The sequence below is a fragment of the Ambystoma mexicanum genome, chromosome 10 (genome assembly GCF_040938575.1).
Source record: "Ambystoma mexicanum isolate Mex_15411 chromosome 10, UKY_AmexF1_1, whole genome shotgun sequence".
Lineage (NCBI taxonomy): Eukaryota > Metazoa > Chordata > Amphibia > Caudata > Ambystomatidae > Ambystoma > Ambystoma mexicanum.
In genome coordinates, this window is record NC_090932.1 from 1,100,659,644 (window position 1) to 1,100,684,576 (window position 24,933).

General features: G+C 48.1%; 1 protein-coding gene across 1 annotated transcript in view; it reads left to right on the forward strand.

Annotated features, from left to right (window-relative positions):
- UBE2D4 (ubiquitin conjugating enzyme E2 D4) overlaps positions 1 to 24,933 on the forward strand; it is a 679,089-nt gene that overhangs the window by 163,068 nt on the left and 491,088 nt on the right. Inside the window, exon 2 of the mRNA XM_069618939.1 lies at positions 1,704 to 1,767. Within this exon, the coding sequence (XP_069475040.1) occupies positions 1,704 to 1,767 (64 nt within the window). The remainder of the gene's footprint in view (positions 1 to 1,703; positions 1,768 to 24,933) is intronic.

Here is a 24,933-nt window from a genome sequence, read left to right on the forward strand (position 1 = left end):
TCCTACTGTGTACCTATGTCTCGAGCCACACTTTAATATTTGCACCAAAAGACCAATCTTTGGAAACCACATGTATTTGTTCAGACACAATATCGCGCCAGGTGACTACTAGAGTTGCGTGTGATGCCACAAACTGCTGAGTGAAATGGAGATCTTGGGCTTAGCGGAGACCGATGTATTCGCCCAGTTTGATTGATATATATTGCTCTGGTAGATGTTGTGAGGCTGCAACCACTTCTGGCCGCTTTTGACTTTGCCTGTTCATTCTGAATGAGCGTAAGGGGGGGCCCGCTAACAAAGGTTATACCTAGACATCTAAGCTGTGTTCCCCCTTGCCTCCAATTCAGATCTTAACCGCAACATGGCTTTTCATGCTGTGGCAACAAATCCCAAGATGTACTACCATCTTGATCAAACCTGAATCCGTTCTCGGATTAAGCTGGTGGTGAAACCATCAGTAGCGGAGCAGGTGCATGACCACAGTAGAAAGCTAACAAAAAGAAGTGGTGCACAATGGAGAGAGCACAGCCAAGCGCAAAACTGTGGCAGGGAGTTGTGGGCCAATCCACAATCAAGATGAGACTTGGGGACATAGTTGGTTGTTTTGCATGGACTTATTCTGACACCAACATGCCCGGCACTCGAAAGTGGTTCATTTGACTTTTAGCTCATTACATGTGCTTTTTAAAATACTTTTTCTTTTTTTAAACTGTGGGCAAAATCCATATCCAAACCATACTCTGTCCTATCCATGAAAAGGGTGCACTTTTGCCAGTGGTTGTGATTTTCAACCAATCTCTTCTGTGATGTAAAAGGTTTCTTTAGTGGGAATGTTATGCCCAGACATGGGGCCCGAGCTTGCTCTGCCTAGAGACCCAAGCTGCACCTCACCCAATGATTTCTGAAACATGTCTACGACTGCTTGTAATCTGGTGCAGAAGGAATGGAACCTTGCTGTTTGGGCTGTACTGCTCCATACAGGGTGGGACTAAGCCTGATTTCAATGTTGTCTTTCTGAAAGGAACACCAGTGCGCATACTATTTTAAAAATATTCTAGCCCATCACTTTTTAGGTTTGTGGATTCTTGAAACCATGTTACATGAAACAATAAAACATGCAATACATTGAATTCCTCATCGATTAGAGATGGCTGCTATACCAGGACCGAACAAGTCCTGCACCAGAGGGAACTGTACAGTCCTCGAGAGGTGAGCCTCTTAAAATAGGTTGTTGATGTTGGAGAGGTGATCATATTGAAGTTGAAGTTGTTTCTTGAATAAGGGTCACAAGGTCAGACTTGGTAGTAACATGAATGTTTCTTACAGAACAGTGTTCACTGCATTGAACTGCCTCCCGGCATGGTTGGTGGAATTAACATAAGGGGCAGAATATTACAAGGCATTGGCGATTACCCTAACCTGGCACACAAAAGCATTTTAACGAGGCCCACATGAAGTGTGAAGTTTTTACTTATTTCTGAATTTCATTTTTTTGCACTAATCATGCCGTCAGTAACCGTTTCTGGTTTTAAGTTATGTCCCACTTTCACATTATCCCATTAGGTCCTGTGTGTATGAAATATTGTGATCCGCTTTCCGTTTTAGTGATGTTAAGGCTATTTGGCAGCAGACGAAACTATACTGGTGAATAACTAATTGCTATTCAGTGAGTGTTTGTCCTTTTTTTTCCGCCCTTTTTAAAGGAGCTGACTGATCTGCAGAGGGACCCTCCTGCACAGTGCTCCGCTGGACCAGTGGGTGACGACTGTAAGTAAAAATGGGCTGGCTTCTGCCTTCTGCTTTTGACTTCTAGCATGAAATTGTATGCATTTCTTTTATTTGGGTATTTTGCAAGTCTTCGTTAATTCTGTCCTTAACCTCACTAATGCTCTTGTACTTAATAGAAAAAAATAAATACATAACCTCAAAACATTTTGGCACTCTCGCTGTGCTCCTATATCCTGTCCCCCTTGCTCCAGATTGATGCGATGACTGTATGATCAGTGGTTGCTGATTGAAGCAGTTTGTATTGCACTGCACAAAAGCAATATTGAAACGTGTGCATGCGTGGCTCCGATTGTGTGGTGCTCAAAAACTTTCAGTTTCTTTAATGATGGAATACGAGATCAGCACCGCTTCCACTAGTACCACAGATACTTTGTTTTCAGACTACCAGGTGTTTTTTTTAAACTAAAGGTTTCTTCATAATTGGGGCTTCTTCATGGATGTAGGCTGTGTGAGGGAAGTCCCCTGTCTGACCAGCAGGGTGGATTGTCAGTTCACCAAACACCTGCCCTGAGAGATATGAAGGGGGAAGTCCAAACAGACCATTGTGGAAGTTTGGAGAGTGAGCCGATGAAAGTTTGGAGTAGGGTGGAGGATGGTGGTTGGAGAGGTGATCAAGAACGTGAGAGTTGTCGGGTGGAGGGGAACATTGGAGGGAGAAAGAAGGAGAGTGAGTGTTGCAAGGCAGAGGTTTTTGAGGATGGCAAAGTTGGCCCCAACAGGTGTGAAGCAGCTTGAAAAAAGGTGTAGAGGTTAATGTTAAAGGTATTTGTACCGTGCACCGTCACCAATGGATTGGTCCCCATGTGCTCAGGCGGATCTGCAAACAAGAAGGCGGGAATGGGTTAGTCTGTTGGAGAGGGAATCGGAAAGTGAGAAAGTGGTGGGCTGTTGACAGCTTCAGTTCAGTTTCCACCATGCGCGGAGCTTTGGTGCAACTATGTGACTGATGTGAGATCTAGTGTGCTGTTGGTGTATGTGTTTGCTGTTGCAGTGTGGTGAAGTGGGTGTGGTTTGCGGAGCGAGAAGATGGTTGTATGGATTTTCGTGTGTTAGGTATGCAGAGATTCGAGCATAGGGTTAGTGGGTTATATGTCTTAGTCCTTGTAATTCTTGTTCTATGTATACGGTTGCTCTATAGGTAGACATAGAGGTGAGCCATAAGCACCAACATTGCAGAGAAGAGTGAAAGGTGAGCATTGGGGACTGTCAAGGTAGTGCATGTGAAGAGCGATTTAGAGCAAAGAATATAGCAGGACTAGCAAAGGTTCCCTTACTTACAAGCATCTCTTGTCCTCTAGAAGGAAAGTGACAGCGGGCTGTTGGACCAGATCACCAAAACTCTGGGAAACAAAGGTGGTGAGGGTCTAAATACCCCTTAGACCTCCAAAACCGTTCTCTGGCTTTGCCAAAAGCCCAGCTCAGATACATCCTTCAGAGATCCAGCTGGCAGCAGTCCTTGAGACTTAACTACATAAAGAGATAGTCCCACTGTACTCTTAACTACACAAGATTCATAGAATAAAGCAGGAAGAATGAAAGACCCAGCTTTGTGTTATGCTTTAAATCCCGAGAGTTGGAGTGGTGAATAGAATCCTGGAGAGACTGGTTTAGAAACCCTGCTGAGAATTTGAGGTGTTGGAACCTGGTCATCTTATTATTTTGCTTAAGAATTGCCTTTATTTGCCCACCATTGTGTAAATCCCTCTACAAATGTTGACTGTAATAATGTGTGCTTTGTGGAGTCCTCTGCTTCATGACTGCTCATTTTAGATCCATGCTTGTTATCACTTTCCAGAAGGTTTAGCTGAGGCTCATTTTTGGATTTACCTTTGGTTGATACCTGTGGTCCAAACGCCAAAAAGCGTCTGTGCAGTCAAGCTGTTACTCTTATTTTTGGGACTGTGGGCTAAAGAAACTTGTCTGCCACCAAGGGGAACCTTGATTGAGTTCTCTTCCTGGCCAAACACTGAGCCTTGAGGTGTTATTTTTTTTTAAAAATGACTTCAAGGCCCAAAACTGGGACTCTACATAATGTCCTTTTCAGCGTAAAAACCCTGTATGGATTAACATGTTACAAGTTTGGAAAGGGAGATTTGATGAGCAGTAGCTAAAACCAGCTACTGGGTGGCGGGCTTCACCCAATAGCAGGAGCTACTAGAATCTACAAGAGATGCTCTTTTTACTTTTTATACATTTAGTTTGGGCCATTGTTTAAATGTGTATTAGATGTGTTCTAATTCTTTTTTTTATAACATTCTCAAATACTCGGTCAATGTCACATGCGCATGGTTGCAAGGCACTACTTGACTCTAGGAGTCAAAGGTAGCTCCTGGTAGCTGTTGGTTTCAAGCTAACAGCCCCTACTATGCTAGTAGCAGGAGCTAAATAACTCCCCTTAATTTCGAACCCTGCACTAATTAACTATTCCCAGATGTCAAGGTGGGAACCTCCTGGTTAGAAAAACCTTCCTTTTGCATTGTCTACATGACATGTACTAGCTCCTCCCTGTTTTTTTTCTTTAAATAAAGACTTATTTGCATTTTTGAGAATAAAAACCAAATCAAAGTACAATCAAATCACCTTCCCATGGCCCACCCTTATTTCTCCAAGCGTTGCATTTTTCAAACAATTAGAATGGGTTTGGTTGGACATGGGATGAATATCAAGACTACTTCAGGGTGTTTCTACGCGATTGGGAGCTCTCAGCCTCACTGGGGCAAAAAGAGTCCCCATATTTGTATGAATGACCCCTTACCTATCCCTCTGTCTGCAGTTACCTTTTCCATCGCTAAAATGTCATACCTTGTTTATCCAAATGTCTGTTTGCACTTTGATAGGATAGACCATTTTGATGCCAGAATTAAATGTGCGACTAGGCATTCACCTGCTTATTACTGCATGCACTCCGTATGAAGTAGAGCGTGATCCATCTGAGACTACACTTCCAGCATCTATTTAAGCCTAGATCGTACTTCCAGTCAGAATGATTTAATGGGACAACCCCAAAGAATATGAAATAGGTTTGCCTTTATGCTCACTGCATCTCTAACATAAATAAATGCCTGTCTTGGCTACATGGAGCCTGTCTGTTTGTGGTGCCATCTTATTAGTATCTTTGCATGTGTCTCAGCCAAGTTACTGCAGAAGTATTAACTTTTCATGTTTTTAGAAATCCTATTCTTCCGATTTATTTATTCTTTTTTTTTATTTTTTTTTTTTACCTTTGCATTCTGTCCATGGCAAATTGAGAATAAATGTAAAAATTCGTACTCCACCTACCAAACCTTTGACTGCTTTGGGAGTCGATCTAAAGATGAGGAATACGTGGCAGCACACCATCCATTGGAAGAACAAGTGACTTGCCCCTGGTAAAGTTATTTTGACTGGATGTTCCTCCGGTATTCCTCATCGCCTACCCCGCTGTAAAATGTGAGTGCATTGCTCCTTATGCTTCTTGGTAGTCTGATACTGTCTTGAACACACTAATGCGGGTAATCCTGTGGCAAGGTGAGAAAACAGAACTGAAGTTAACGGCGCTGAGTGTGTTATATACCAGTGATGGCGACAACCTCTGGACGGAGGCCCTGGAGGGACATTGAGTCGACCGCATCAACACACAGTGCCCTCTGCCGAAATGTCTTTTTTTCCAAGGCAGCTAAAGCTGGAAGGGAAGCTATTTAAAGACGAGGAATGCATGGGAGGAACATCAAGTCGAAAGGACATTACCAGGGGTAAGTAACTTGTTCTCACTTTGCAGTGCTTGGCCTTTTATTTCAGTGATGGGTAGCGCAGTATATGGAACCTGTAATTTTAACTGGATAATAGCGCTGGATGCTCGGGATGTCTGGTACTGGCAAGCATGCTGCCAGTTTCACTGCTGGTTTGTTCCCGAGGGATGTTAAATCTCTGCCACTTGTATGGGCTGCAGACTTGAGGACTGCGGTAAGTGTGGGCAATGAAAGGGCATGAATTAACCTATCCAAAAGAACTTCACTGGAGACCCTTCTGTTCTGCAAAACCCTCTCCTCATCCACCTCGACAACCCAGGCCAAGTCAGAATATATGGTTCTCCAGTATAGGGTCTGGCATGGATTCACATGCTCATGAATATTCCCCATCGTCAGGCTGGGAATCCTCGGTAAAGGAAAAAATCAGTTTGTTTCGTTTCTGAAATATCTTTCTACTAATAACCAATCACTGGGTCATACTGCCCCAATCAATGACTGCCCTCTACCTAAGCCCCTCCTCTGGCAGCCATATTCATATTTAGTAGCACGTAAAGTGGCAGTAGGACCAAGAGAAGAGCCATCTAGGGGTTGGAGGGTTCGCATGTGAATCTATGCCAGACCCATACTGGAGAACAACAATTACAGGTAAGTAACTTGTTACTTACTTTGCACCCTTGCCCTGCCTCAAGTGCTTCAATAAGGGCAATCTGTTCTGCTACCTGTGGCGAATAATGGCCCAGTCATTTTCGCTGCAAAAAACCTGATGCTCCCCGTCAACCAGTCAAACCACTGCTGTACCAGTATATCACTGTCTCCTGGTCGATAGTTGACGACCCGTCAAAGAATTCCTCTTCGCATCTAGGTCGTAATCGCGTGCTTGGAGAATGTCATCCTCATGGCCCTTCTAAGTGACACAATCATGGTCTTTGCCCGTAATGGGTTTTGTTAAAAAGGTAGCAGGGTTCACTGTTCAACAAACTATGTGAATGGATGGGCTGGAAAGAATGACCTCATATGTAGACGTCCTTTGTGTAGCCACGTTGATTTGAACCACTACAATATTGCAAATACAGCATGTTCACCGCACAGTCAAAGAACATCCCATGACAATCCTGGCTGACTCCTTAATGGCAGAAGCAGCTGCAGCCAATGCTTGTTCGCAGGGGAACTGCCGTTGCATAACAGAATCCAACATACCACTATAGTACACTAGAGGCTTATGGCCTATAGAACTGTGTTGTGTCAAAACTGCTGTCATCTGGCCATTTGAATGCTGAAAGAGTGAACTCTTCAGTACTGAAATGGTTGCTGAAACAGAAACAGAAGCAGTAGAGCTCCTGAAAACAAGTAATCCTCATTTGCGCACCATAGGGAACTGCAGGGGGCGGGTTCCTGTAAGGCTGGGAGTATGGGATTTGGCCTCCCTGTGGGTATGGATACATCTGTTAGAGGAGGATTGGGGGTGGCTGGAGTATGCAATTATTTGTCTACTTCTGCATCTCTTGAAAATGGCCAGTTCGCTTGCACCTCCAACACTGGTCAGCTCCTCCTTGCGATCCCATACTTCCGAATCCTCCCCGAGCCACTGAAAACCTCTCTACCTTGCTGAAGCCCCCCCCCCTGGAAACCTCCCTTGGGACTGGGCATGATACCCACCCGCCCAGTCGTTTGCGCCGCTCGCAAGTCAGCCTGAACCACCCTCAGCTCTACCGGTCTTTCTGTCTGTACTGTCGCTACAGCCCCCTTACAACGCAACCTTCGCTAACTTCTTCTGAACCAGTCTCGCTTCCTCCACTTGCTCCTGCTGCGCTGCTCCCTTCTACTTTTTGGTCCACCGTTGTAATGATGTACAATAGACTGAATATCTGGCCAGCCCTTTGCTTCATTCTCCACTATCTTGTCAAGGGCTTTCTGTAACTCTTTCAGAAGTTCCTGATTCACAAAAAAATAAGAATGGGATTGCTCATCCCTAAGAATTTGTTTATGCCCACCACATTTCCTGTATGTGTAATATGTACGAAGCAGGATCCTCATCTTTCATCTTCCTCTGCATGATCGATTGAAGGTCTGGTGTGTCTGGCTCTACCCACACTTGGGGCCTAATGATATTAAAGTGCGCTCAGTCATGGCTGTTGTCACCCATCGTCACGGCCGGATACCCAGCTTTGAGTTTGTCAGCCTGATCAACACCTCTCCCCCGTATCGAAACACATTTTTAAGGTACCTTATAGCCAAGGTCGTGCCGGCGGCTTGCTTCTCAAAAGCATATCACCACTTACCAGCGGTGAGAGATGGGATTGTCTTTGAGATTATTTTTGTCCATATGGGCCCATGGTATGTACTGTGTTCTCCCTGGTCCCTTGTGTAGTAATGGAAACTGTGCCCCTGTTGTCTTCACTGTTTTCTTCTTCTCAGTCACTGATCTCTTAGCCACGGCCATGCGCCCATTTTGAATGGTTTGTGTCCTCCTACGTTTTCCTCATCTAAGATATGTCCAAGTCTGCTAGCATCAGATTTTCTTTTTCATAGAGTTCTGCGTCATGCAGTGCCGAGTCTTGGTCTTCGACCCTGGTAGCGTCCCTCGTGACATCGACGCTGGTATATAAAGCACACGCGCTGACCATTACTTGAGTTCTGTTTTTTCCGCATTACTGTGCTTAAGAGTTACTTGCCTCAGCAGAATTTCGATTACGTTTGTTCATTCAAGTTGATCCATACTCCTTCGATATGTCCTAGACACTGAAGACTGGTTTCAAACAGTGTTACGGAATGTGGGACAAAAATGTCCATAACAGACCATCACCGTGTCTGTCTGTGGTGTTTAGGTATGAGCCACGAAGTGGACGACTGTGGATCATGTCAATCCATGACTTTCAAGGCCTTGCTGGAAAGAAACTTGACGCAAGTAAGCCCACTCCCAAATACCCATCCATCACCCCGTCCAAAAGAAAATCGTCCTCTGAATTGAGGGATGTCAACGCCCCCCCACCCGAAAGGAAATGTCTGAAACATCTGAGACATTCTAGATCGAGATTGCAACGCTAGTCGTCTTCTCACAAGAAGAGTAAGAAACGCATCACAGGTCTTTGTCGTCTTCTACCTCCCGAAATTCTTTCCCTAAGAAAACCTCGACTCCGGCTGAATAGCAAAACCTCCACTTGAAAATGCAGATTCGGAGTGCCCCTCGTAAAGAATTTGGGAAACAAAGCCTCCCCTCCCCATCTTAAAAGACCAGATGCGAGTCGCGTGTCTCCTTCTCACACACATCCGAGCCTGGGAACAGAGGATCCTTGATGCAAGTTGAAGGAGTTTTCATGTCACATAAGAAAAAGCCAGCATCTACCTCCTCCCTTAATCTCCAGTCTCGAAGCCTTCTTTGAAGGTGCCGAAGCAGTCGAGTTATCACCTGATCGGCTCATTCACTGACTGCTTCGGGTAAGTCGGCGAAACCCTTGCCACCTTCGACACCATCAGAGCTTTCACTGCCGCTGAAGGCTGTAAAACCAGTTGTGTAACTGACCAAGTCATTTGACCTGATTTCTTCAGGTCTATGGGTTCCATCTTCGAGGAAGTTGAGGAGGATTAAGCCTCCTTTGGTTATGAGTATGGAACACCCAATGTTCCAGAAGAACTAATTGCTGCAGAATCCAAAACAGAGGTGGCTGGATATGACGATCCTTCATACCAGTGGTTTGTAAAGTTGCTGAATATCTGGGGTGGTCCTGCAGGTACTATAGTAACTGATGACCTTAACAACATTTTAGACTCTGGTCCAGTTGGGGAAGCTGTATTACCTTTTCATGCTGCCTTCAGGGGGAGAGTTATGGAAAATTGGCTAAAGCCATATTCCATTCCCCCCTGTAACTAAACATTTGATAAAGTACAGAGCAGCTTCTGTATTCCCTCCTTTACTTAACAGACATCCTACACCATAGAGCCTAGTTGTTCAAGCGGCGACAATGACATCAGTGTCAGCTTTCTGGGCTCTTCCCGGGCCGGGAGGAGCGTCAACCGCACCGGGGATTGCCCCGGGGTGCCTTCTCGGCCTAATAATTGTACCAGAGTTTTCTCCAAGGGTCTCTGTAAGGGGCCTGTGGATACCGTAGTACGCTCGGAGGCCCCTACTGTGGGGGCTTCTTGGAGACCCAGTTCTACTGACTCGTGGGGTACCAGAGATCGCTCTAAGGCCTCTTTATTGGCTTCCCTCAAAAGTACTGGGGTGCACCCCGAGGCCTTGGTTGGGCTTGGTGTTACCGAATGGATGTTCGAGGCCCGCGCTAGTAAAGCTGTTACTGGACCTGGGTCCGAGGTCCCTCGTACAGAGGCTAAAGTAACCAACATTTCTCTGAGGCCTTAAAAGGCCTTATCGATGAAAGTTGTTTCTCACCGTTCCCACTCTTGTGGCGACACCAGAACTTTTGAGGGGGCATGGAGTGAAAGTTCCTCCTTTACCGGCAGTGCCGAGGTCCTTCCTGTGAAGGCTAGTTTGACTATTGGTATGTCACAGAAACATTCCAGGCCTCATAGTACCGGCTCGGATGAGGTTCCTTATGTAAAGGCTAAAATTAAGACCCCTGACCCACCGACTGGGACCCCTGCCTCGCGCCACACGTGCCGCAGTTCCCATCAGGTGATGGCAAAATGGCGGGCGTTCCCGCCACGACCACGGCGGCCATTTTGTGTGCTGCCCCTACAACTCTACCATCGGCCTCAGGTGTAGGAGTTGGTTCTGCGAGTGAACATAAAATTCTTTGTGCGTATCCGTTTCGTCCAGTTTACGACTGGAACGCTTGGATGCCCCTTCCGCACAATGTCTTGTTGCCTGTGGGTTCGGCACCCTTGATTTTTGTGGACACTTTGGGGGATGGGCCTGTGTGGCAACCGTCCCTCTGCGTCAGAGGCCTCCTCTGGCAGCTCCAAAACCGTCTCCGGAGGATGCCTTTTTTGGCAAATTTCAGACGCTCATGCATACCGACCCCATGAGAGAGTATTTAAAGGGTCTTTTTAGGGCGATATGCCCGCCTGCGCCTCTGGCTCCAACAGCTCCCCCGGTGGCTCAGCTGGCGCAGCCCTTGCCTACGGTGCCTCCCCTGACACTTCCGCCCTTGCCTCCATTGTCCCCCGTGGACAAGGCAGTGCCTGACACGGTTCAGCAGGATCCTGACCTGTTGGATGATGCGCAGGGCGATCAGGACAGCGAAGACCAGCCCCTCTCTATCAGAGCTTTTCATGACCGGGTACTGGACATGATGTGCCTATTGGATGTTCCAGTACCCGAGGCACCGCAGGAGGGTGTGCTTTCGGGGGCGTTCACCCTGTCTCCTTCGGAGCATACCGGCCTGTTCTTGCAGAAGGACATTTTGGCCGAGGTCCTTAGGGTTTGGGAAAAGTCACACTCTGGACTTTTCATCAATAAGAAAATTGACGCGCAATACAGGCTGCATTCTTCAGAAGAGTTGGCCTTATCTTGTCCGCCCCCCCTCCTCCACGGAGGTGGCTGCCGCCACTTTACAGTCCAGTGCTGCAGCATCCTCTTCTACGACGGCTACTCAGGTGCTGGGGAAGGACAAGCTCCTCGACTCACTTGGGAGGAAGATTTTCGCTAACTCGGCCTTGCAGCTCCGGCAGCCTAATGCAGAACTGGTGTTAGGGGGGCGAATATGAAGAGGTGGAAAGGTCTGTCGGAGTTCATTCCGTTCGAGAAGCTGGAAGACTTTAAGGCGGGTTTATCCGATGCCAGAGTCTTGGCCCAGGATCTGCTGGGAGTTGATACCTCTCGACAGGCGTGGTTGCATGCCACCTAGTTCTCAAAGGAGGTGCAGGACAAGGTGTTGGACCTGCCGTTTGACGCTAAGCAGCTTTTCCATTCCACAACGGATGTGGAGCTGACCAAAATGAAGGACAGCACCCAGACAGCAAAGTCCTTGTCCGTCCTGGTTAAAACTCCTTTTAGGACCCAGAGACTGTTGTCACAAAGCCGGCTCTGCTCTGGTTTCAGGGGGGTTTCTAGACCGGAAATCCCACAGTGGATACCCCTTAGGGTAATTACCACCGGAGGCAGCAACGGGCTCGGTTTTTCTCCCGCTCCTCAGCCTCCTCCTCAGGTTCAGGTGGTAACACCACCGAAAAGCCTGCCAAATGAGGGTTCTCCACGCTCACACGAGACCCCGGTGGGAGGACCCATTGCGTCTCATTGGGAGGCGCGGCAGACCATCACCGAGGACAGGTGGGTCTCGTCAGTTGCTCGGGCGGGCTTCGGCTTACCCCTTACCCCACCCTTCAACCCTCCTTTCCAGCAGTCGGTCGTCCTCATGAAAGCCGAGGTTCAGAAGCTTCTGGACCGCAGAGCTGTGGATCCCGTTCCCCTTGGGGAATGTGGGGAAGGCTTCTACTCCCAGCTGTTTACGGTGCCCAAACCCAACCAGGCTGGCCTGTGCACCATCCTAGACCTTTTCCTACCCCAAGAGAAATTCAAGATGATCACGCCCGGCCAGATACTGTCCTCCTTGCAGCTGGGCGATTGGCTCTGCGTGGTGGACCTTCAGGATGTGTACATGCATATTCTGATCTGGAATCCACACAGGAGATATCTCAGTTTCTCTGTGGGAGAGGAGCACTTCCAGTTTCGAGTGCTTCCTTTTGGTCTCAGCTCGGCGCTGCGTGTCTTCACGAAGATGATGTCGGTGATCGTGGCCTATCTTCGTCTGCAGGGTATCCATGTGTATCCATGTTTGGACGACTGGCTTTTACGCAGCCCTTGGCCGTTGAAAGCCGCCTGTAATCTTCAGTCTCTCCTCCAGCTCCTGTTCCACCTTGGGCTGTCAGTGAACTGGCGGAAATCTTCCATGACGGTCTCTCAGGACTTGATCTTCCTGGGTTTTCACTGGAAAATGATCGACTGCAGATTGTACCTGACCGGGGACTGAATGGCGGATCTGTTGGCCACGTGTCAGATGTTTGCGCAGTCTGAGAGCATGTCGGCCTGGTGGTTCCAGAGGCTTCTGGGCCTCATGGCCTTGTGTGTGTTGGCTCTTCCTCTTGCTCGTCTCAAGATGAGGCGGACTCAGATGGCTCTTCGAAGTTCTTGGCTGCAGGCTGCGGATCCGGACTCCGAGTTGATAACGATTCCGGCTTCCATGAGAGCGGACCTGGAGTGGTGGTCATCTCTCAGCAATCTGTCGGTGGGGTTGGGTTTTCAGGACCCAGCCCCTATGGTGATGGTCACAACGGACTCCTCCCTTCTAAGGTGTGGTGCGACTTTGGATCTTCTTCAGGTCTCAGATCTTTGGTCGCCTCAGGACAAGCTCCTCCACATAAATCTGGAGCTTCTGGCGATCTTCCTAGCACTCAAGGTGTTCAGACCGATCATTGCCAACAAAGTGGTCCGTATCCGCACAGACAATGTGGTTTCGATGTATTGCATCAACAAGCAAGGGTGCACCAAGTCTCCCCCTCTCGTGGACCTGTCCATCCAGATTTGGAAATGGGCGGTTCGTCATGGTGTCTGGCTACTTGCAGCACACATTTTGGGCCAGCTGAATGTCAAGGCAGATGCCCTCAGTTGGCGGACAATGGTCAACTACGAGTGGGAACTGAAGGCGGAGGTCCTCTCTGGGATTTTCCTGCACTGGGGCACTCCGGAAGTGGACCTGTTTGCTACGGCGTCAAACAAGAAGCTTCCTCTGTATGTCTCCAGAAACGTGCTGGGAGCCTCCTCTCTGGGGGATGCTCTCGATATTCCATGGCACAACATGAGGGCTTATGCCTTCCCGCCTCTGGTTCATCGGACGATTTGCAAACTGAAGAACACAGTGAACTGTTCGCTTTTACTCATAGCCTTGTGGTGGCCGGCCAGGTTTTGGTTCTCAGAACTTCAACACCTGTCGGTGTATCCCCCATCAGTTTACCGGTGAACCCCAATCTTCTTCACCAAGGGGAGCAACAGTTGTGGCACCCCTCCCCACAATTGCTCAGCTTGGCAGCATGGTGCTTGAGTTCAGGTCTTAAGAACATCTTAGCCTGTCTGCGGATAACATGCGTATTATTAGGCAGCCAGAAAACCCTTGACTAGGTCCCAGTACAGAAGCAAATGTCTCAGGTTCTGTCATTGGTGTTTAAACAAGCAGCTGGACCAAAGGGCAGCTACAATTGACACGGTACTGTCCTTTGAATCCCACCTAGCAGAGTCGGGAATTCACGTTCTGTCATGCAGAATGTATCTTTCGGCGGTTTCCGCCTACCTATTTACGGACCAATGAACTTACTCTGTCTAATCCAGTGGTTAAGAGACATTTTGCAGGCTTGACGTGCCTTTATCCTCCGATTCCTAGTCCCCACCCGTCGTGGGATCTAAATGTGGTCCTGTCGGCATTGTGCCATAAACCTTTCAAACCAATGGCCACGGTGGACCTCAAGCACCTGTCGTGGAAGGTGTCCTTTTTGGTTGCCGTTACCTCAGCAAGGCGTGTGTGTGAGCTCCAGGCTTTGTCGGTGGAGCATCCCTTCTTCGTTTTCACAAAGGTACGGTGCTCCTACGGACAAACCCTGCTTTCCTGCCAAAGGTGGTCTCTGATTTCCATCTGAACCAGTCAATCTACCTGCCCGTCTTTTTTCCGAACCCCACTTCAGAGGAGGAAAGGGTTCTGCATTGCCTGGATGTTAGAAGGCCTCTTTAGTTCTATCTGGACGGAACATCCCAATTTAGGAGCTCTTCTCAACTGTTGGTGACTTTTGGTAATCCACCAGGTAAGCAGGCCTCTAAGGCGACTATCTCCCGATGGATCGCTGCCTGCATCACGGAGTCTTACACCGTTCAAGGACTGAAGCCTCCTAAAGTTATTCATGCACACCTGGTGCGGGGCGAGGTAGCCGCAGTTGCCTTTCAAAAATATGTCCCCTGGGAAACCATCGCAAAGGCGGCTACTTGGGCCTCCCGATCAGCTTTCTGTAAGCATTATTGTCTAGACCGGAGTTTGAGATCTGATGCTCAGTTTGGTCAGGCTGTGCTGAAGAACCTGTTTCAGTGAGGGTTTTTTCCATCCACCCATATTTCCTGTAAGAAGTGCTTGGGAATCTCCCATAAGTATGGAGGAAAGGGGACGGGACGTAGGAGTATAAACAGGTTACTCACCGTAGTGACCACCTTAGTCCTAGTCCATAGTCCCCTTTCCTCCATATACCTGACCTCCGTCCCCTCTAATAAGGTTCCTCTGTTATTGCTAAAGGTCTCTGACCTAGCGACAGGAAAGGACTGATGGGCAATGCGCGGGGGCGGAACCAAGATGGGCGGGGCTACGGCCTCGTGCCAGGCCCTGCATAGAAAGAGAGGAAGGACTAAAAATGTTTGCAACATTTTTGATGCTTTAACAAAGTGTTCCGGTCCCGTCCCACAGGACGGAGGACTGTCCCATAAGTATGGAGGAAAGGGGACTATGGACTAGGAGTAAGGTGGTCACTATGGTGGGTAACCTGGTTATTCCCAAGAAGGACGGAGTAGTGCGACCCCCCCCATCCTGGACTTTGAGATGCTTGAACAAGTTCCTCAGGAAGGACAAGTTCAAGGTGGTAACTCCCTTGCAGACTCCAGGATTGGTTGGCATCATTGGATCTTCAGGATGCTTACTTTCATGTGCCCAATCAGAAGCACAAAGTACCTGAGGTTCGCAGTTGGAGGTTCCCATGATCAATTTCAGGTTCTGCCATTCGGGCTCACCTCAGCTCGGAGTACCTTCACCAAGCTGATGGCAGTGGTGGCAGCGAGCCTAAGGAGGGACCCCTGCCTGGACGACTGGTTGATCAGAGCGTGTTCTCTGGAACAGTCAGTCCTCTCAGTCGCACCTGCCATTTCCTCCACAAACTGGGCTTCTCCGTGAACCTCAAGAAGTCCCACATGACACTTTCACAGAAGCTTCAATTTATTGGAGCAGTCCTGGACTCTGCCTCGGATAATAAAGCTTTGCCACCTGAGTTAAGGGCTCAACATCTTTTACAGATGGTACAAAAATTTCAGTGCCCAACATCTTCCGGCCTACAACCTCCTAAGGTTGTTCGGCCTCATGTCATTCTGCATTTTTCTGGTGCCAGAAGCCCGTCTGTAAATGAGATCCCTTCAGTGGGCTCTCGTATCCTAGTGGTATCCATTCTCGGGCAGAATGATTGACCTACTCCAGGTCCTAACAAAGGTCGCTTGGGATCTCCTGTGATGGGTCTGCCAAGAGAAAGTAATAGAGAACCCTTTTGGCAAACCTGGTCAGAGAGGACGGCCGTAACAGATGCCTCTCACAGGTTGGGGAGCACACATGAGATTTTTTTCAGTAAGCGGACACTGGTCTGTCGGAGTCCAGACTCCATAGCAGACTAGCGCCAATGGCCTTCCTGCCCATGATAGGGGGGGTGTGGGGGGGGGGAGAAAGAGTGTGTCCTGATGACGAATAACAAAGTGGCCATGCATTACCTCAACAAGAGGGGGTGTAGGGGTCACTGCCCCTGTGCAGAGAGTCCATGCCGCTCTGGTTCTGGGCACTGAAAGAAGGAATAACTCCTGGCTGTTAATCTAGCCGGCAAAGAAAACACTGTGGCGGATGCTCTGAGCAGGCAGAGCATGATCTCCCATGAGTGGGAACTCGCTCGGGAAGTCCTTCTGGAGATCTTCGCCCTTTGGAGAACACATCTAGTGGATCTGTTTGAGACGAGTGTCAACCTGAAGTGCGTGCTGTTCTGCTCCATGGAATTTCTTCAGAGTAGCTCTAGGGGACGCATTTGTGGTGTACTGGGATCAGTCATTCCTCACGTGATCAGGATGTTGAAATTCAGGAAAAATATGATCCTCATTGCTCTGGACTGGGTCAGAAGAATGTGGTACCCGGACCTTCTCGAAATTGACATTTCCCCCCCCCCCGCCCCACCCCCAGTACGTCTTTCCCCAAAGAGAGGACCTATGCTCGCCAGAGGGAGATTGCATTCTTCACCTAGAGTTCAGCACTCTCAATCTTCACCCCTGGTGTCTGAAAAGGCGAGATATAGGGATCGGGACCTCCCGGAAGATGTATTGGAGGTGTTGTTTTCGGCTAGAAGACCAGCAACTAAATCCCTGTAATGCTACGTTGGAACAAGTTTCAAAGCTAGTGCAGGGAAATAAAAAAAAAAAAAGAAAACTTGATCCTTTCACATGTAAACCCCTATGTTCTAGCTTTCTTGCTCCACCTGACCCAGTTGCAAGTGACGTGGTCAAGGGCTCTTGGGCGGCACTGTACATTTTTAAGAGCTCTCCAGATGAGGGATCGTACTTAAAGTGCCGATTGTGGTACAGTTTCTTAAGGGCGCAACAAATTTGTTTCTGCCCACTCCCTTCATCGTGCCAACATGGGACTTGAATCTTGTATTAAAATGTCTTATGGGAGCTTCTTTCGAGCCCATCCATTCGTGTCCTTTGAGAATGCGCTCTATGAAAGCAGCCTTTCTGATGCTTGTTAATCTGCTTAGAATCACATGCTGTGCATATAGTCCGACAGCCACTGGTCACCGCAGACTATTGCATCTTGTCTTTCGAGAATCAAAAGGGGACGTGGACATGCCTGTAACACTATATCCCTACGTGACGTGTAGTGTACCCAAAATCCCTCACGGGTCGAGTTCCCTCAAGATTGTTTTCCGCCCAGCAAACTGGTCTCCTTATGCGCAGAGCTCCTTCAGAGACATTGCTTTTGTTATCCTCAATATTTGGTTTTACATTGAAGTTATTGAATACTACCCTACCGTTCCTTCCATCGACGGCTGTTTCCAGGCTCTGACGAAGACTGTTCCAAGGATCTTCGACAGACCGTGTTCTGGTCAGCGCTGCCGACCACGTGGCTGGGCCTTCTGGCCGGCCTACACAGTAGGGAGAGTGTGGTCGGGGTGGACATTTCCTTTTCTAAGAATGCCTTTCCCTTTCCTCTTTGTTCCCTGGGTCTTTTGGTCACCGTTTATTTCCTCAGCTATGGAGAGGACTTGTTTAGGTGTTGCCCTTCTTGTAAGGCCAAATTCCCTTGGAAGGATAAACACCGTAAGTGTAATTGGTATTTGCCCCTTAATCACGACGAGACGGTTTGTGCGGCTTGCAAGCTCCTGTGCCCGAAGACACTGAAGGAGCACTGTTAAGCGGTGGGTAGCCTACGGAATGTCGCAGGCTGAGTCTAGTTCTCCCGCTGCCACAACCGTCGATTGTGACGAGGGGCTGAGTGACGAACAGGCCTACGATTCGGAGGCAACTGACCTCTCGGTGGAGCTCTCTCGCTCCGCGTCGTCTGTCCCCAGCCCCACTAGGCAAGACTCTGGTCCTGCTATGGGGACTGTACACCCCGGCGACAAAGACGCACAAGCACCACACACAAAGAACACAACCCCAGGGATGTCTTCGACGAAAGTCAAATCAGTCCATACACCAATGGGCACACCGATAACTTTGGCTTGGCCACCAATTGTCAGGATAGACAGCCCTCCCCGCAACCGGAGGTGCGCCTTGCGACTGGCCCTCTAAATCGAAGGGCGCTGCCCCCAATATTAGGGAGTCCGTCGAGCTGCATCGAAAGGAAGCGTCCATGGCTGAGAAGGACCCGGTTCTACCGAGTAAACGTGAAACCCCAGGCCCAAACTTTACAACTTCCCAATTCTGAAGTGATTACCAAAAGCATTGCTAGGATCATTTCGGCAGATTCTCAGAAGCAATGGTCCAAGTATTCATCAAAATCCAAGGACAAACGCAAGGATCCGTTGAAATCTGGGGGTAGGCTGAAGGATTAATCGGAACCCACGGAAAGGCCCCCAGACAAACAAAAGGACACGTCAACCGTCGGTCCCCCGAAAATACTTTTTTTAAGGCACTGGAGGGATTTCTTTGACGTTAAAGGAGAAAGCTCTACGTTGAAACGACAGTAGATCCATTACAAGAGCCCTTTCCACCCCTGGACCGTTCTGGTACATCTGTTTGGACCAGGGAGAAATTTGAGGGATTTATGGATAGGCTAGAGAGGTTTGTAGAACTGAGAAATCCACACCCAAAAGACCTAGAGAGGTAAATTTCCCCCCCCACCCTCCCTCCCCTCTCCCTGTGGCTAAGCTTCAAAGGGTCTTCGACCCTTCTCAAGATGAGGAAGAATATATTTAACCTCACTGAGGAGGTTCAAGATGAAGATCCCTTTGCTGACACCGAGGATGTTCATTTGGACCCCACAGAGGGTTAGGGAGACAACCCCATTGATCCTCACCCTTGGCAGTCTCATACTCCAACACCAGAACATGATGCTTTTGACTCCCCCCCCCCCCCCGCCACGCCATTTTCCCCTCCCCCTTACCCCCCCACAACCCCTACTCAGCATATTGAGGAAAGCAGAACATTTCCATATTGCTACCCAAGAGGCTGTGGAGGACATTTTGAAAGAAAAACCACCGGCCAGCCAGGCTATTCCTCTTATAAATTCGATCAAGAAGCGGTTGGCTCCTTCTTTATTAATGCCTGCCCTTACTAGAGCAGTTAATCCTAGGTAGAAAAACTGTTTCAACCCTCTCCCTTACCCCCTTTACATCGGGGGTCATGCTACCCCCGGATTCACTGATAGAACCCCTGCTCTTTTCCTGGTTGTTGTTACTATCAACTCGGGAGGGGCCCCTGACAAGGAGTGTAAGAGGCTATACGCTTTGGGAAAAAGGGTCACGGCGGCTGTGGCTTATTCCACTTGGATCGCAAATACAGCCTTGTTTGCTAGTTATGCTGATGCACAATGGGCCATGCTAAAGGAGGGCCTTTAAGAAGTCCCTGAACTGCTGTGAGCCCGTCTGCTCTCCATAGTAGCAGAAGGCAGACACGTTAACCAGAGTATCCTAAAAAATACTTTGGCTGCACTCCCCAAGGAACCAGCAGCTACACCACCCCATAATCCTACAAAGGGTCAGACGAGGTAAAAGCAAGGGGCCGGAATTCTACCCCTCAAGGCTCAGGCCAAAAATGACCCACAGATCCGGGTCCCCTCCCATGCATCCCTGGTCGGGGGCAGGCTAACATTTCTTCAAGCATGGGAGGGAATAACTACAGACCAGTGGGTAATGAAGACCAAGGCCCACGGGTACTGTATAAAATTCTGCCGGACCCCCAATTCAGACCGCCACAATCAACGCCAGAACATTTGCACATCCTGCTATAAGAAGTCAAGACCCTGCAGGAAAAGGGCGCCATAGAAGTCTTACCTCTTCTAGAGGTAAACCAGGGTATTTATTAACTGTACTTCCTTGTACCCAAAAAGGATCTCACCATGCGCCCTGTACTAGATTTGTGCCCAGCGAACAAATTTATCAAACCCCAAGAGTTTTGTATGGTCACTCTGCAGGAAGTAATTCCCCTGCTCACACAGGGGGATTACATGGCAACCTTGGGCATGAAAGATGCATACTTTCATATTTCAATGTTGTCGGCACACAGAAAATACCTCAGATTCATGATACAGGACAAGCACTATCAGTTCAGGGTACTACCCTTCGGTATAGCCTCTGCACCAAGGGTATTTACAAAGGTGTACTGCCAGTTGCAGCAGCACACCTACGCATGCTATCCAACCCGGTTTATCCTTACCTCGCCGACTGGCTCATAATAGGGGACTCCTACGAGAGATGTCTGTCAAATACCCAAAAGACAATAGACCTTTTATTCAGCCTGGGATTCTCCATCAACGAGAAAAAATCCAGTTTAGACCCCAGTCAAGTCAAGCAGTTCCTAGGGGCTCTAATTCGAAAAAAGGACAGTCTCGTCTTCCCCTCCGAGAGGGTCCAAACCTGTTTCAAATCCGTCAATATGTAGCCAGTCGAGAGGTGACTGTATGCAAAGCTGTGCGACTGTTAAGAATGATGGAGTCATGCATTTATTTGCTTCCTCGCGCGTGCTTGTGCATGCGTCTAATGCAGGAGTGGTTCAATGGCCAGTGTTGTCAGGCCAGCGGACAATGGGACGATCTAATGGTTGTCTTACCAGCCCTCATTCTCTCGCTGCGGTGGTGGTCGAGGGAGAACCTCTTAAAAGGAAAATCCTTCACCACTTCCGCAGTGGCAGCCACTCACTACAGACCCATCTCTCACAGGGTAGGGGCTCACCTGCTTCAACAAACAGCGCAGAGTTTGGCCGTCGGACATAGCGTCCAACAACTTAAATCTGTTAGAACTGTTAGCAGTGTTCAAAGCACTGAAAGCCTTTCAAACACAACTGCAAGGGAAGACTGTCCTGATCCACACAGACAGCACCACAGCCATTAACTATCTGAACAAGCAAGGGGACACTCTCTCCAGGTCTGTCCAAACTGACCCAGAATATTTGCAAGTGAGCTCTCAAACACATGTTCCTGTTGTCACAACATGTTCCAAGGGAACTTAATCTTCTGGCAGACGTACTCAGCAGAGATTTCCTGCTAACCATGGAGTACGAATGACGATTACATGAAGACATCGTCTCCAACGTTTTCGCAGAATGGGGCTTACCAGTGATTGACATGTACGCAACTATGGAGAACGCTCAATGCCAAGATTACGCCACCAGGTACCCCCAAAACTGTTCCAAGGGGAACGGACTCTGGATCACATGGTCAGGGAAATTTGTATGCTTCCCCCACACCCCCCCCCCCCCCCCCGACTCCCCTAATCAACAAGATGATTCACAAGATGCACCAGAAACCAGTCACCATGATATTGGTGGGCCTGCCAACCCTGGTTTTCTCATCTAATGGAGCTGTCTCTATCTCCCCCAGTGAAACTCCCTTGCCCATACAACATGTTTTCTCAGGACAAAAGGAAGATGCTTCACCCAGACCCATAAACTGAACTTGGTGTCCTGGCTCCTGAGGTCATAGAGTTTGGATACTCAACTCCCTCAATCTATGGACATACTCGGGGGAAGAAAGAAAACCCAACATCAGATAACTGCTATTTCAGCAAATGGAAACGCTTTATCTGGTTTAACGCCAAGGGCGTCGATCCCATTGACTGCTCTCCTACTCGCATTGTATTGCACCTGACCCACTTACTGGATTCAGGACTGGTTTTTAATTCACTGAAAGATCACTTGGCTGCCCTCTCAGCCTACACCACGTCACAACAGAAGGTGTCATGGTGGAAAATACCAGTTATTAAGGCTTTTATGGAAGGGGTTAAAAGGATTCACCCCCCTAACCCCCATTTGTAACCCAGCTCCCGGATGGGACTTAAATGTGGTTCTAACTAGACGTATGGGACCACCCTTTTAGCCTATGCACAAGGCTAGTCTAAAAGACCTTAACTATAAAACAGCCTTCCTAGTGGCTATCACTTTTATAAGAGTGAGTGAACTACAGGCCCTTTCAGTACTAGATCCTTTCGTTACTGTTCAGACACGAGGTGGTTCTGCGCACTCATCCTAGATTTGCGCCTACATTTATCTCCAAGTTCCATGTGAACCAATCAATTGAACTGCCTACTTTCTTCAGAACCCTACTAACATGGCAGAAAGAAGCCTACACACACTAGATGTGCGTAGAGCAGTCATGTTTTACCTGGACAGAACTAAACCACTGCGAAAAAGAAACCCATTTTTCGTTTCAGTGGCAGCTGGTAGAGCAGGGGATTCTGTCTCTAAATCGGCAATCTCTAGATGTATTGTCAAATGCATAACACTCTTTCTCTCTTGCTAAGAGAACTGCTCTTCAATCCTAGAGCGCATTCTACTCAAGGCACTGGGGCTTCCATAGCATGAATTGCAAACGTTCCCCTAGAGTCAATTTGCAAAGCGGCAACCTGGAGTTCTGTACACACCTTTACAAAACCCTATTGCCTAGACACTCATTCTAGGTCTGATTCTCAGGTGGGACAAGCAGTACTAAGACATCTTTTCACTACTGTTCCTTCTCGCAACCCACCCCCAACTCCGGGTACTGCTCGCTAGTCTATGCACAGCATGTGATTCTAAGGAGATTAACAAGCATCAGAAGACATGCATTACTTCCTGTAAAAGCATTTCTGATTTGTATCTGCTTAGATTGAAATGCGCCCACCCTTCCTCCCCACTCAAATGGAAGGAACATAGACATCTTACTAATTCTGTCTTTTCTGTACTCTCACGTTAGTCATAGGCTCCTTCACAGCAGAAAAACTACAATCTGAGGGACCTCCACGAGTGAGGAATGTGGGTACACCGCACGTCACATAGGGATAGTGTTACAGGCACGCCTGTGTCAACGTCCGATTTCGATTCTTGAAAGACAAGATGCAATACTTCACGGGGACAACTGGATGTCAGACTATATGCACAGCATGTGAATCTAAGCAGATCAGAAATGCTTTTACGGTAAGTAATGTATGTCTTCTAGTAGCAATTGCGTCTGCCCCAAAGGCAAGTGAGATGCAAGCTCTGTCTTCTAAGCCACCTTTCACATCCTTTTTCAGGGACAAGGTAGTTCTGAGGGTTCGATCATCTTTTCTTCCAAAGGTTGTATCAGAATTTCACCTTGGACAACGTATAGTGTTGCCAACTTGTTTATAATCACCCATCAAAGGAGGAGCAGAGACTACATCGTCTGGACCCTAAAAGGGTATTCAGTTATAACATTACACTGACTGCAAATGTTTATCAGGATGACCAACTTTTCATTGGTTCCGCTGTGCAAAGGTTATGCTTGGCGGTCACAAAACAACAATCTCTAGATGGATTGTCATGTGCATAACCGAATGCTACACTCTTGCAAGCAAAGTCTCACCCAAAGGTTTGAGCGTGCATTCCACTAGAGGGGTGACTGCTGCCTCAGCTCTAGAAAGAGGTGTGCCAGTGTAGGACATTTACAAAAGCTGCAACCTGGTTGTCCCTTCATACATTCAGTACATTTGACTTTATAGACTATCAGGAGAGGAGGCCAAATTTGGCAAAGCTGTCCTCCACAATATCAACAAATAAGAACATTCTTAGCACCCACCCCCTAAGACAAACTGTTTTGGGAGTCTATCAAGGATGAGGAATACGTGGGAGGACACAATCCGTTCAAAGAGAAAATGTCTTTCGAAGATGTTCCTTCCACGTATTCCTCCGAAAGAGTTGCTTGGCCAAATAAAAAGTCCACTCCGGCCGGATCGGAGGCCTTCTGAGAGATGGTCAAAATATTTGAAAAACAAAAGCCTCCAAGCCATGCTCCTACCGCGCCTACAAAAGAAGCTGGGAAGGAAAAGGCTCCACCTAAATCCTGCTTCCCCCTGGAGTCCAGCATTGGGCTGTGAACATTGCCCGTCGTCAGGCTGGCAATCCCCGGTTACTTTTATTTGGTACGTTTACAATGGAAAAAGTTTGTCACCTTGAGTGTTGCATCAACGTCGTTGTGGGTGCTTTTGGTCCCCACCAATAGGACGTCTAGTGTATAGCTCCGCCCCAACAGCTTCCCCTAAGATTTCAACCGTCTTTCTAGCTGGTGTGATTCCTCGAGTTCTTCTCTTCACAAAGAAATTATGTTTACACACAATTATATTTTTCCACTCTACATTCAAACCGTAGCAACTGACGACTTTTCTACGGTGTAGGCTAAGAACATGGAGAAAGTGGGACCTAAAAAAATCCATGTGGGACGAGTGGCCTAAAAAAGCCTATGAAGATGACTGTCAGGTAGACTGCATACACTGCCTATACCCTAACCATTCCTCTGAAGAATGTGATATGATAGGTTATTAATTACGCGCCTAATACCCAGAGGTTTCTAAGCGCGGACCCGGGGATCGAACCTGTATGGTTCCATGTTGTCTTGCTGCCAAGGCGAGCACGTTGCTGCTGAGCTATCCTCCCGAGACAATGTGAAAACTGTCAGTGTTTTTTCTCAGAAATCCCTCGTACAGGAAGCGTCGACTGATTTGTTAGATAAATGAAGGGGCTTACCGGGCATTGGAGGCAGGCTCGTCAAGGAGTGGGAGAGCGATCATCCCCTCTGACAGGCGTTCGCCATTAAGCCACAGGTCCAGGTAGGAAGAAGGATCTACGAAAAACAAAGGTGAGCCTAAATAATCGACGAGCCAGGATAAGACTGCCTCACACCAGTCTCCTACTAAAAAGAAAAGGTTAGCAGCGAAGGCTCCCGGTCCACGGCTAAACAGTCGTCGAAAATCCCAAAAGCACCATCGTCCATGGCTGTATAAGGGCTTATGCCTGTGAACTAAGTCGACCTCCTATTTGTCAAGAACATCCTCTACGACGGAGAAGCAAAATACCAAATTGTCTACGAAGAATCCACCTTCGTCGACATGGAAGAAACACCACAACTCATAATCTTCTAAAGAAGGGCATAGATCCTCCTATGGTCAAGACTCATCCACGAATCATTATCCGGCAACAAAATCGATGGTACATCCAGGCATCTCTTGTCGATGACGCACTCATCAACGAAAAAGCGAAAAT